General features: G+C 55.2%; 1 protein-coding gene across 1 annotated transcript in view; it reads left to right on the forward strand.

The window, feature by feature from the left end:
- MYO7A (myosin VIIA) overlaps positions 1 to 13,330 on the forward strand; it is a 71,807-nt gene extending 58,477 nt beyond the window's left edge. Inside the window, exons 35-48 of the mRNA XM_053561766.1 lie at positions 452 to 642; positions 1,303 to 1,427; positions 1,932 to 2,089; positions 2,958 to 3,111; positions 4,292 to 4,447; positions 4,932 to 5,037; positions 6,049 to 6,162; positions 7,180 to 7,267; positions 7,375 to 7,481; positions 9,271 to 9,456; positions 9,842 to 9,958; positions 10,937 to 11,020; positions 12,087 to 12,206; positions 12,706 to 13,330. Of these exons, the coding sequence (XP_053417741.1) occupies positions 452 to 642; positions 1,303 to 1,427; positions 1,932 to 2,089; positions 2,958 to 3,111; positions 4,292 to 4,447; positions 4,932 to 5,037; positions 6,049 to 6,162; positions 7,180 to 7,267; positions 7,375 to 7,481; positions 9,271 to 9,456; positions 9,842 to 9,958; positions 10,937 to 11,020; positions 12,087 to 12,206; positions 12,706 to 12,795 (1,796 nt within the window). The 3' untranslated portion in view covers positions 12,796 to 13,330. The remainder of the gene's footprint in view (positions 1 to 451; positions 643 to 1,302; positions 1,428 to 1,931; positions 2,090 to 2,957; positions 3,112 to 4,291; positions 4,448 to 4,931; positions 5,038 to 6,048; positions 6,163 to 7,179; positions 7,268 to 7,374; positions 7,482 to 9,270; positions 9,457 to 9,841; positions 9,959 to 10,936; positions 11,021 to 12,086; positions 12,207 to 12,705) is intronic.
- Positions 13,331 to 13,389: the final 59 nt, after the last annotated feature.

The raw sequence follows: 13,389 nt of genomic DNA on the forward strand, positions 1-13,389 counted from the left end.
GAGGAGAGGCCCCTGTGTGGCCTGGGGTCCAGGGGGGAAATGTATGAGTAGTGTCTGAGGCAGAGACCAAAGCACAAAACAAATGGGGCCAGTAGAAAGCTGGCGCGTGCAGGGACCAGCTGATAGTGTGGTTTGATTGGGGGGGGGGGACACAAGAGTGAGGTGGAAAGTGTCAAGGAGGCTCATTTGGAGTGTGGACTTTCTCCTGAGGGTGTTGGGAAGCCACAGAAGGCTTTTGAGCAGAAGAGTGGCTCCCTCTGGTGGCTGTGTCTGTGCGGAAGGTTGTGACAAGTTAGAGGCAGAGTGCCAGGTAGGCAGACATGAGTGGGACGGGACCTCAGTTCTTTAGCGGGGTATAGTGACTTACAGATCATCAACCAATATAAAGGAGTTACAACCTTCAGCCTCTCTTTCTACCCCCCATGTGACCCTGCTCACCTCTGCTCTGCAGCAGGCGAGGAGTCAGGTTTTCTCAGCTTTGCCAAGGGAGACCTCATCATCCTGGACCATGACACGGGCGAGCAGGTCATGAACTCGGGTTGGGCCAATGGCATCAATGAGAGGACCAAGCAGCGTGGGGATTTCCCCACCGATTGTGTGTATGTCATGCCCACCGTCACCATGCCACCGCGGGAGATTGCGGTATGTGGTCTGGAGTAGCAGATGGGTGGGAAGCTCCCCCTGTTTTCTGTATCTGTAGAATGGAGCGAGGGATTACACTAGATAAATGGTCTGTAGCTTCTGCAAAGATGATCTCGGGGTCTTATGGGACCACAAACTTAAAGCTGGGGCATATATCAAACCTGTGCCAGGGAGAGGAGGGACCTAGAAACGGCATCAAATGAAGAACTGCTATGGAGCTGGGATGGGAGAGAGTGGTCTGGGGGCAGTTACCTGTGTGACACCTCCACTGAGAGGGCAATGACGGCACAGCTGGGATGGGGGCCCTGGTTCTTTTGGGGCCTTATAGCTCAGCTCCAAGTGGCTCTTGAGCCAGGCTCTGCTGACTGGGCAGTTCTCACACCACATCTCACTGCTGCGTCCAGGTTTCCATCTGACCCAACCTGATTTAGACACTGAGGGAGAGGTCCTGAGCCTGGAATCTTGGAGGCAGCAGTAACTTCAGAGACCCCGTGGAGGAAAGGGGCACCCCGGGTCAGCCAGGGTGTGGTGCATGGGGCCACTCCATGGAGAAAAAGTCCCCGTGCCTAGTGCAGAAGACTCCAGACTTGGCCATGTTGATCCCAGTGGCGCAGCTGGAGAGCTGACCTGAGCCTCCTGCCTCATATCTCTTGCCCCTAGGCCCTTGTCACCATGACCCCTGATCAGAGGCAGGATGTTATTCGGCTCTTGCAGCTGCGCACAGCGGAGCCTGAGGTGCGCACCAAGCCCTACACACTGGAGGAGTTCTCCTACGACTACTTCAGGTGACGGGGTCCTGGGGAAGGGGCCACAGGACAGTGAACTGAAGGCTTTCCCCCATTCTGGTGCTGGAGCTGCTCTGTGAGCAGGGCCTGGGTTGCAGAGAGCAGGGGCAGCTCCTATTTGCCACAATGACCTTCCTTCACTTAAGAGTTGGTCACTATGTTCACCTCAGGCAGGTCCTGGGCACTCCTGGCTCACAGTCGTGGTGGGCAGATGGGCAGGGAACAGGCAACCACGATCTTGTGGCCCTGCCTTGTGATAGGGCGTGCAGTGTGGGGGACAGGCATGCACTGAGCTTTGAAGGGGGTGATAGGGTGGGTGGAGGAGGCTGGGCACAGCCAGTGGTGTTGTTACCTATTTCACATCTGAGCTAGTTCAGGGGACACACAGGGCAGGGAAGAGCAGGGCCCATTCCCTGCCCTCAGCCTCTGGGCACGGGCTGGGAGGTTTCTCCCCTGGGACTGCCTGTGGGAGGGTTGGCGCTGACCAGCCCCATGCCATGGCAGGCCCCCACCCAAGCACACGCTGAGCCGCGTCATGGTGTCCAAGGCCCGAGGCAAGGATCGTCTGTGGAGCCACACACGGGAGCCGCTCAAGCAGGCGCTGCTGAAGAAGATCCTGGGGAGTGAGGAGCTCTCGCAGGAGGCCTGCATGGCCTTTGTTGATATCTGCACTGACAGCCAGGGTGCAGGGAAGGGGCTTTCAATTAGATGCGTCCTTCCTCCTGAGGCCCGGCAGGTCCTGATGGAGGGTTGAGAGAGGAACCCTTCTATGTGTTCCCGGCACCTTGGGTGTCACCCACTTTCTCCTCGGACCCTGGCACCCACAGTGGGCTATCTCATCCACTTTCTCTCGGATCCTGGCACCCAGTTGACAGATGGGGCTCAGGCCTTGTACTGGGCCAGGCATGGAGGGAGAGCAGGGCCAGGCCTGACGCTTGCCCTCGTGGGGGCAGCGTGCACACCAGGACCACTAGCACAGTGCCCTGACCACCTGGAGGGGGCTGAGAAGGCTTCCTGGAACAAGTGGTGTCTAGGCTGAGACCAGAAGGCAGAGTAGGACTTAGTCGGGCCAAGAGGAGAGGCCTGGGGAGCAATCCCCAAAGAGGGAGTAGCATGCACAAAGACCCTGAGGCAAAACAGCAGGCTACCGTAGAGTGGCTGGCGCAGCTGGGGGGCAGAGCGCACCAGAGGAACGGGAAGCCTGGGCCCACTGTGACTTGAAGCCTGAGCACGCCACTGTGCTGGGGGCATGGTCAGACTGTGATCTGGAAAGTCCTGGGTGCTGCGAGGGACTAGGATGTGGGTAGGGGGCTTGCAGGAGGGAGCCCTGTGTGGAGGTGAGGACAGTGGGTGGGTGGTGGGAAGGAGCGCAGGGTGGGCAGATCACCCATCTTGCAATGAGTAGCCTGAGGCTCAGAGACCTGCCCAGAGTCACACTTTGCAGAGCAGACCCCTGGGCGTGTGGCCTCCTGCCTCCCAGGCCAGCGCTGCTCTCACCTGGCCAACCAGCCCTTCCTTGACGGTCCTTACCTATGCTGAAGTACATGGGCGACTACCCATCCAAGAGGACACGCTCTGTCAACGAGCTCACGGACCAGATCTTTGAAGGTGCCCTGAAGGCCGAGCCCCTCAAGGACGAGGTTTATGTGCAGATCTTAAAGCAGCTGACAGACAACCACATCCGGTGAGCTGAGCCCCCAAGGGTGGGAGGTGGGGGAGGGCAGGCCCCACCTGTTGTGATGGGGACCTCACACCCTCCTGAGGCAGTGGCTGGCTCTGCCTGGAAGCCGTCCTTCCTCTGTCCTGGCCTGGCCCTGAGGACTAAGGACAGCCTCAGGAACAAGAGGTGGTGGCTGTCCCCTGCTGAGTCTGTTCTGTAAGTGTAACAGCCACAGCTCCTCCAAGCGGTCCTGCCTGAGCCCCATCTGGATGCCCCTTCCTAGCCCCAACCCTGCTGTCTGCCTGCAGGCTCAGCTGAGAACCAAGGGGCCCAACCCTGGCCTGTGCTGAGGCTGTTGGTTAGAAGCTCTGGCCAAAAACTCTCATGGGTTTCGGCTGTCAGGACCCAGAGAGTGTCACCTTCTCCTCTTTACTGGGCCAGCCCTGGCAGGAAGTCACTGCATGCTCCTCTCAGAGAAAGAGAGAAACGCCACCCTCTCTCCTTGCACCCAGCCCCACCCCACGCTTTGTCATTCTCTATGGCTCTTTCATAAACCCACCCTTGAGCTAAACATCACATCTTTCACACAGCTTTCACACTTGTGTGTGTGCCGTGCCTACAGCCAGGACATCCTCTCATCCCCTTCTCTGCATATCAGAATTTGCCTCATCCTTCAAAGCCTCGAAGCCACCTTGTCCTAGAAGCCCTCCAAGCTTCCTGGTCAGGCTCACAGAGGGAAACTTCCCAGGCTCCAAAGTTTCTCCCTCACAGAGGGAGCCTAGGAAGACTGGTCTGACTCTGTGCAACTCAGAGTGTAGACTAGCTAAAGAGCTTCTGCTGGAATATATTATTACCTGCTGCTTCCTTCATGAGCAAAGTCTTGCTATGGTTAAAAAAAAAAAAAAAAATGAAAAGTAACCCAGAGAGCTTAGTAACATGGCAGCTTTTCATTCTGCATTAGCGCCTTATGTCCGCCTGGACTGGTGACTGTGTGGCCTGGTGTGATTTGCCAACCACACTTTGAGTAGCTCTGCTTGGACGTGGCTGTGAGAGAGGCAGGTCTGTGAAGTCCTCACTAGGGCTCAGGGCAGGGCAGGCAGGTGCTGCTGTGGTAAGCAGCCAAGTTGTATGGCCCCAAGGCGTGCACAGGTCCCTGTGGTTCCCAATGGTGGCTGCCGGCTGGACACCATGCTTCCTCCCACAGGTACAGTGAGGAGCGGGGCTGGGAGCTGCTCTGGCTGTGCACGGGCCTTTTCCCGCCCAGTAACATCCTCCTGCCCCACGTGCAGCGCTTCCTGCAGTCCCGAAAGCCCTGCCCACTCGCCATTGACTGCCTACAGCGGCTCCAGAAGGCCCTGAGGTATGATGGCTGCCAGGGGCAGGCACAGGGATGGGCTCCTGGGCACGTGGGGCTTGGGGGATGAGCCCCTTGGGAATGAGGCCCAGGAGCCTGGAGGTACCCCAGCATTCACAGCCCCGGCCTGTGGTACCTCCATCCTGGACACACCTGGAGAGCCTGGCTGCATAGGAGTGTGGGACCATGGGGGAGGCAAAGACACCTGGGCCCCCTTCACACTCTGCCAAGTCCACTTGCCTCCTTCACTTCATTTGGTCCCCTCCACAACCCTCTGTTGTGGGTATTATTATCAAACCCTCTGTGCTGGGTACTATTATCATCCCATTTTACAGATGAGGAACTCAAGTCTCTGAAGGGGGTCAGTGGCTGGTCCCATGGTAGGAAGTGGTGGATGGGGGAAAGAATCAGCTTTGTCTGTCTCCAAAGTTTCTTGTGCTCCAGTGCCCATGGTCTCACCAACCTACCCCATATCTTGCCTCGTTTTCAGAAATGGATCCCGGAAGTACCCCCCGCACCTGGTGGAGGTGGAGGCCATCCAGCACAAAACCACCCAGATTTTCCACAAAGTCTACTTCCCTGATGACACCGACGAGGTGAGGGTCCCTTGCTTCTCAGTCTGCACCTGACAGAGCTGAGCTCAGGCTGACACAGGGGGTAGTCCTGAGGCCTCTCCCCTGCAGCCCCACATTTGCCCTGGGTTCCTGGTCCAACCTCTGCAGCTTCCTTCAGAGGCTGTCCCTCCCTCCTTGTCTCTGAGGAGGATCTTTGTCCCTCTGACTGGGCTGTGCTGGTGCCATGCCCCTGATTCCAGCTCTCTTCTTGGGCACAGGGTCCCACTGACCCCAAAGTCCAGGCTCCCCTATCACCCTGAGCCTACTTTCCTGTGGGCAGAACCCCCCAGGCCTCTCCTGGCCTCCTCATCTAGTCTGGTTGGCGTCCCCTCTACCCTTTTCTTTCTTTTAGGTCTTTCTGTCAGCCCACAATGTCAGGCCCTGTGATCCTCACTCCCTGCCACATCTCAGCTCAGCATCTCATCCAGATTAACTTTTAGTTTGAATAGTAGTGTAAGACTTATCTGAGGCTAGAGACTCAGAAATGCCACAATAGGATTCAGGTCACAAGGACAGAAAACTTTCTAAAATCCTTTCCCATCTCCTCCAGTGGATGCTGTCCCCAGATCTCTCTGTTTCTTCCACCTAACGCTTTGCAGACTCAGATCCTCTCGCCCATCAGGACTGCTTTTCCCCTCCTAGTTTTGGGATTTTCTTTTCTTCTTCCTCAAATCTCTCTCTTTCCCATCACCCCACCCTCATTCCCCTTGTGCTCCCTTAGCCTCTGCTCTTCTGATTGTACAGTCAGGCCTGGCACCCAGGAGTACCGAGGCCAAGGCCAAGCCCTGCTTGAAAGGTTGGGAGGAGAAGATCTGGGAGGACAGGAGTGGCTTTTTCCCCTTTTTAAAACACTGTGCCGAGCTCTGAATCCCCCATAGAGGGAGGGTATCATAGGTGGGTAGGGACTCAGTCTAGGAGGTGCAGCCAGAGAGGGTGGGAGGACCAGGTCCCAGGAAAGGGCTTGCAGGAGCCAAGCAGCACTGTCTGTCCCAGGCCTTCGAGGTGGAGTCCAGCACCAAGGCTAAGGATTTCTGCCAGAACATCGCCACCCGGTTGCTCCTCAAGTCCTCAGAGGGATTCAGCCTCTTTGTCAAAATTGCAGACAAGGTAGGTTACTGGCTATATACCTGCCTGCTGTTGCCTCATCTGTTGAGAGATTTTTGGGGTCTGTAGGGACTATGGGCAGCAGTGGGAAGTGGTGGGGGGAAGAGAGAGAGAGAAGAGGGGTGCTGACGTGCAGCCCTCTTCTTCCACTCCTGCAGTCTCTCGCACAGAGCAGCTGCCCCTAAGTCTCTCCTCAGAGGCATTGCACGTGGCCTCAGACCCTCTTGGGAGCCCTGTGCCCAGGCGCTCCACACTCCACACACTAGGCTCCTCACCCTGCCCCCGCACACATGTACTTCCCAGATTTGCTTTGACTGGTCCCTCAGCTGCCATGCTGGGGCCAATTAACCCTTGAAATAACCCTTGAGGGAGGTATGAGTATCATTAATTAATAGACCACAGAACTTTAGGGTTCAGAGAGGTCAGGTAACTTGTCCAAAGTCACACAGCAGGGACTCAGCTCCTGGCAGGACTAACTCTAAAGCTTATACCCCTGTACCATCTCATGTTGCCCCTCCTCCAGCTCCTCTCCCCATGGAAGTCTAAAGGCTCAGCTTTAAGCTCCCCTCCCACGGGAAGGCAGAAGTAGGTGCTTCTTCCTATTGCCCGCTGACAGCTCTGTGTGCATCTGTTTCTGTCTCCTCACTTCATGACTGTCCCTGTGCTAGACTCTGGGGACCCAGAGGTGACCTTGGGAGCTCAGAACCTTCAGGAGCAGCTGGACATAGATGCCAGAGAATGTTCAGGCAGGGATTGGGCCTCATTCTTGACCAGGTTCCTTTGTACCTAGAACAGTGTATGTCCTAGCCACCGGAATGACTGTCACTCTGGGCAGGAAGTGGGCTGTTCTGGAGACATTTAATAGGCACAGTTGGGCAGGTTGGGGCTGATACAGAAACCCCTCTGGTTGGGAATAGAGTCTTTCTGGAGAAGGGGCTTCCAGGAAGGCCTGACTGGGAGCATCAGAAAACCCAGTTTCGCTGGAACTGAAGTAAGTAAACACAGTGGCTATGTGCCTAGGTCATCAGCGTCCCTGAGAATGATTTCTTCTTCGACTTTGTCCGACACCTGACAGACTGGATAAAGAAAGCGAGGCCCATCAAGGATGGTAATGAAGCCAGGTCCTGGGATCATCTGAGGCCCAGAGCAGGGAGGGTGCATGGGCAGCCCTCTGTGCTGGGGACTCTTGGGGTGACTGACCACCCTGTGCCATAGGAATCGTGCCCTCGCTCACCTACCAGGTGTTCTTCATGAAGAAGCTATGGACCACTACCGTCCCGGGGAAGGACCCCATGGCCGACTCCATCTTCCACTATTACCAGGTGAGCTGCCCAGTTCCTCTCTGCTCTAGTTGCCTTTGTGTGCTGCTAGCCTGGCTGTACTGTGATCTGGAAAACAGACCACTGCCCTTGCCAGGTGGGGGCCTTGTAACAGCCCCTCCTCGAAAGGATTCCTGTCAAGACCACTGAGTCCCTAGGAATGGTCCACCCTCTGATCCTTCTGTCTCCTTACCCATCAGCCCTCAGGGGCCTGACCTTCTTCCTCTGAGCTCCCAGCTGCACCTGCTCAGCCCCTCCCTCAGTGCACCATTGTCCTCTGAACTCAAGATTCCGCTGCAATTACTGGGTCTATCCAAGACCTCTGCAAGTCTATAAACATTTCCTAGCATAGGCCTGCACCTGCAGAAAGCCAGGAGGGCAGCTCATATGCTGAGCCTACGTCTTTCATTCTGTCCTCCCAACTAACCCTAAGAAGTAGGTATGTGGTCCCTATTTTACAGAGAGAGAAACAGACTCAGAAAGGCCCAGCAATATAATTAAGATCACACACCTCTCATCCAGATGGAGGCAGTGACCTTCTCCCTGGTCTCCTCCATCCTTTTTGGCCCCCTCCAATCCTTTTTCCACAGGGGCGTCATCCTGCTTGTCAAATCCTTTCAGTGGTTTCCACTGCTCTTAGGGTATAAGCCCAGGTCCCTGTGTCCCTGCGTGGTGATGCCACTTCCTACTCTTGCTGCTTTGTCTCACGCCTGGCAGCTTTTGGCTCAGTTCACTCAGCTGAGCTCTCAGAGTCTTGGGTGTGCCGTGGGGACTCTTCGGGATGTCCTATCTGGGATCTTCCCTTGATTCCTTCCCCCACCTGCTGAGCTTCTAGATGTCAGTTCAAATATCTTATCTTAAAGGAAGTCTTCCTGTCATGGAGACCAGATCAGGTCACCTTGTTACATGTTCTCACAGCACCACAACTGTCATTACGTATATGTTTGGTGTGGTTATCAGGTGAATAACCTGGAGACTACAAGTTCTATGAGAGTAGGAAGGGGGTGTACTGTTGCTTACCGGGTCCAGCTCGTACCCTGTTTCCCCGAAAATAAGACAGTGTCTTATTTTAAGGTGTGCTCCCAAAGATGCACTAGGTCTTATTTTCAGGGGACGTCTTATCTTTCCTGTAAGTAGGTCTTATTTTCAGAGGATGTCTTATTTTGGGGAAAACGGGGTAGTAGATGCTCAACAAATATTTGTTGAATTGATGGACCAGTGAATAGGTGAATTGGTGACTCAGTGAACAGCTGGGTGCAATGAAAGCTACATGAATTTAGGGGTGGATGTCGGTGGTGCTAAGGCTGCAGGAGTCTGTGGGCAGTGCTGGTCTGGTCCATTCCGTGCCCTCAGTTGTTCTGGGTCTGAAAGCTCAGCAGGTTGGCAGTGCCTGTGTTGTTGGTGAAACCAGCTGGTCTCCAGGGGCCATGTGGGAGGAGGCCAGACTGAGCGCTCTTCTACAGAAGGGCAGGCGTGGGAGGCGAGAGGTTCCCCAGCTGGTCACTCTCAGTTTCTTCATCTCTGAGGGTTGCTGCTCACCTCACTGGACTGCTACGAGGGGAAATGAACTACCGCTCAGACTTGGCCATGCTTTCAAACCACAAGTGCTGGCTGTACAGGCAGACTGGCTGTTTCCCTGTCCTGTGCCATTACCCCAGGGATCAGTGTCAGTTGAGTGGAGCAGCGCAGGGGCCCCAATCAGGGATAAGGCAGGAGACTCCAGCCTTGTGGTGGGAAGGAGCCCATGTCCTCCAGGTCCCTCCATGCCTGTGACCAATCCTGTGTCTGGCAGGAGTTGCCCAAATACCTCCGAGGCTACCACAAGTGCACACGGGAGGAGGTGCTGCAGCTGGGGGCGCTGATCTACAGGGTCAAGTTTGAGGAGGACAAGTCCTACTTCCCCAGCATCCCCAAACTGCTGCGGGAACTGGTGCCCCAGGACCTTATCCGGCAGGTCTCACCTGATGATTGGAAGCGGGTGAGCAGAGGATGGGCAGTGGGATGGGGGGCCCTGAATGGGTCTTGGGCACCCCAGGGGTCAACAGGCAGGCACTGGCCTGTGGCCTACCAGCTCTGTGGCTCCTATACAGAGTAAGGCTACCTTCTGTTCTGTTACTCCTATACAGAGTAAGGCTACCCTACCTGCTCTGTTTCCCAGGCCACATGCAAAGTACAGCGGCCACCTGACAGCAATGTGCCCTGTACTGGTTATCATGGTGACCTACTGGTACCCTTTGGCTGGCCTGCCGGGGTGGGAAGAGAGGTCAGAAGTCCATCATCTGGGGTGAGGGGAGGCCTCACACAGCCCCCAGGACCGTCCTGGGCCTGCCCTGACACCACATCCCACCTCTCACCCCCATCAGTCCATTGTTGCCTACTTCAACAAGCATGCGGGGAAGTCCAAGGAAGAGGCCAAGCTGGCCTTCCTGAAGCTCATCTTCAAGTGGCCCACCTTTGGCTCAGCCTTCTTCGAGGTGAAGGTATGACATGGGAGCTTCTCAGAGGGGTGTAGAGGGTGAATGGGGAGGAGGAGACGGCACAGAGACTCCTCCCCAGGACTGCGGGAGACAGTCCTGGTCTTGGACACTTGCCCTGATGAGGAAAGGAGGAAGCACCCTCAGCATTGTCCCAGTTGAGTGTCTTGGCTAAAGGCTCTGCCTTGGGGGCAGAGGGACCAGAGTTCAGTAGCAGGGAAGGCAGATGCATACAGGCCAGGGTAATGAAGGATGGCTTGTGCCAAGGTGGCACAGCCCAGGATGTACCGCCCAGACTGAGGAGAAAGGCTGAGAGACTTTCTAGAGGAGGTGACACCTGAGCTTTCTAGGAAGACCCTGAGGACAGTGTTCCTGGCAGGAGAGCTGTAGGTGTGAGAGCTCAGCTCTGGGCAGGAAACACAAGTAGTTGAGTGTGGATGGACAGAAGTGTGAGGTAAGCTGACCATGGTGAGCAGCAGCTGGCAAGATGGCAAGGGCGCTGGGTCTGCAGGTGCTGGCTGGCCTTGGAGGGTTTGAACATGACAGGGCCAGAGGAGTCTGTGGGTGCAGGGTGCAGGAGGGATCCAAGGGGCATGACCCAAGAGTCAGAAGAATGGCAAGGAGCTGATAGGAGAGAATGAGGGGATGGTTTTGTCACACCTAGGCTGGGAGGCCTTTCGAGAAGCTCAGCTGTGCACAGGGAGGTAGGTAGGTACCTGGAAGGCAGATGCAGGGTACAAGAGGGCTTTTAAAAGATGGAAGATGTGGGCTGCAAGAAAGGTCATAGTAGAGGGTCATCTGGGGACCTATGAAGGCATGTGTGGTAACACCGAGGGCCCAGCAGAGGTGCCCACCAGTATCTCTGTGCCCTTTGTACCAAGTAGGCAGCAGGAGAGACTGACTTCATCCTAGCTTCATTCCTGTCCCCAAAAGCTTCTCCTGCCCTGAGCCCCCATCTGATGGTTTCCCATCTTTCTTTGCTAGCAAACTACAGAGCCAAACTTCCCCGAGATCCTCTTAATTGCCATCAACAAGTATGGGGTCAGTCTCATTGATCCCAGAACAAAGGTAAGCAGGGGCAAGAAAGAGCAGGAGGGCTTGCTTCAACTATATTACTAACACAAGTCCCAGATGGACCACCTCTAGCTTCCATTCCTCACTCACCACACATCTTGAAAATGTGGTCTATGTTTGCTGGGTCACCGTCCTACCCCACATTTGCTCCATCAGAATTGCTCCCCTAAAGTTACTAGCATGCTCTTTCCTACTAAATCCCATGAATTCTTTTTAGTATGTGACTTGTCAGCATCATTCAGTCAGGATGGCAGGTGAGCTAAGGTCACTGCATGTCACTGCTGTTTGTGTTTATGGCCCAGAGAAGTCCTGTACAGAAGTGGTACAGCTGGACAGGTGGCAAAGCACACTTGAGACCAGCGCCTTCCCCTCAGCTTCATGTGCCCCGTGTTCCTCAGTTCTTCTCACTTTGTGGTATATTCTCTACCCAACCCACGTGCACGGTGTTCCCCTAGGCTCTGTCCTGTCATCTTGTCTCCCTTCTCAAACTCTCCCTGGAAAATTTCATCCAAGCCCACAGTGTCATTTCCTTCAGGGATCCCAATTTTCCAATTTATGCCCCAAGTACCCAACAGACTCCTGGATTTCTTTGTCCAACCAGCTGGTCCAAACCAAGGCATGGAGAGGAGTCCATGGTAGAGCTGGCCTTTCCCTCTGGCCATGTTCTCACTGAAGGCCTGAAGTATTTGGTGATGCAGGCATCTGTGGGCTCTGGGGCTGAGGGGAGTGAGGCCAGAGGGTGACCTTCATGTCCATTTTTTGTTTGAGACAGTCTCACTCTGTTAGCCTGTGTAGAGTGCTCTGGCATCGTAGCTCACAGCAACCTCAAACTCCTGGGCTCAAGTGATCTTCCTGCCTCACCCTCCTGAGTACCTGGGACTACAACTGTCCACCACAATGCCTGGCTAATTTTTCTATTTTTAGCAGAGATGGGGGTCTTGCTCTTGCTCAGGCTGGTCTTGAACTCCTGACCTTAAGCAATCCTGCCTCCTTGGCCTCCCAGAGTTCTAGGATTACAGATGTGAGCCCAGCTATCTCCATGTCCTTTCTGTTCTCCCAGGACATCCTGACTACTCACCCCTTCACCAAGATCTCCAACTGGAGCAGTGGTAACACCTACTTCCACATTACCATTGGGAACCTGGTACGCGGGAGCAAACTGCTCTGTGAGACGTCACTGGTGAGAGTTCTTCCTCTAGGTCTGGTGGGCTCCCCAACTCACTTGCATCTTAGCCTTCCTCCCAGCCCCTGGGTCAGGTCAGGTCAGTTTGAGGCTCAGCTTAGGGCTAGAGAATAGAACCCTCATTCAACTTGAGTGCCTTCAGTATCTGCAGGTTGAGCCCTGAGTTCAATGGTACACCTACCAGCAATGGGACTCCCAGAAGGGGCTCAAACTTCTAAGGACAGTCCAACTTGAGAGCCTTTGGAGTCATTCCTGGAGGGAGAGAGCCATAAGCTAGGGACTCACTGTGGGGTCATTACAGCTTAGAACCTCAACCATCCAGCTGGATGAATTCTACCTTTCAGCTGTGCAGATGGGGAGACTGAGTCCTGAACAGGCCAGGATTTGCCTTTTGTCCTGGGTTCTGTCCACTGCAGACGTCAGAACCACGTTCTGAGTCTCAGTGGCTGGTCCTGTCCACTCACTGCCCTGCTCCTGCTCTCACTCCTGCTTCCAGGGCTACAAGATGGATGACCTCCTGACCTCCTACATTAGCCAGATGCTCACGGCCATGAGCAAACAGCGGGGCTCCAGGAGTGGCAAGTGAACAGTGGGGAGGAGGTGCTGGTTCCATGCCTGCACTCGAGGCAACAGTTGGCTCCGGCCCGTCATCTACCCCTACAGCTGGGAAAGACTTGCCATCTAGGCAGGGAGGCTGGGTTGGCCTCTGACCTTCTTCCAGGGAGGCAGCCTATCTGGGATGCAGACCTGCCTTCCACCCAGCCCTGTGGCGTCTGGGTTGGTCTGGCCCTAGCTTGCTGTGGCCTTCCCAGTTGTTAGAGCCCATGCTCCTTGGATGGCTCTCCTGTCTCAGAACCACCCCACTGTGCAACCTCCTTTGATTTTTTGTGTACCATGAGGACAGAGGAACCAAGAGGACAGTCTAGCTCTCCAAACAGGGAGCAACTAAACCAAATGTGCACTGAATAGAACACTGAACAGCTGGATCCCCAGCTGGGATGAGGGAGACAGAGGACTTTTATCTATCACCGTGGGAGTGCCGGGCCCCTGCTTATGTCTCCCTGGATCACCTCAGGGCATAAAGCATGTGTTTCCTCCTCTGGCCCTACAGTGTCTTTGCTGGGGAAGGGAAATGGGAGGGAGGGCATGTGGGGTCAGGATAGGTCTCTGTAGGGCAGTG

The sequence above is a fragment of the Nycticebus coucang genome, chromosome 14 (genome assembly GCF_027406575.1).
Source record: "Nycticebus coucang isolate mNycCou1 chromosome 14, mNycCou1.pri, whole genome shotgun sequence".
Lineage (NCBI taxonomy): Eukaryota > Metazoa > Chordata > Mammalia > Primates > Lorisidae > Nycticebus > Nycticebus coucang.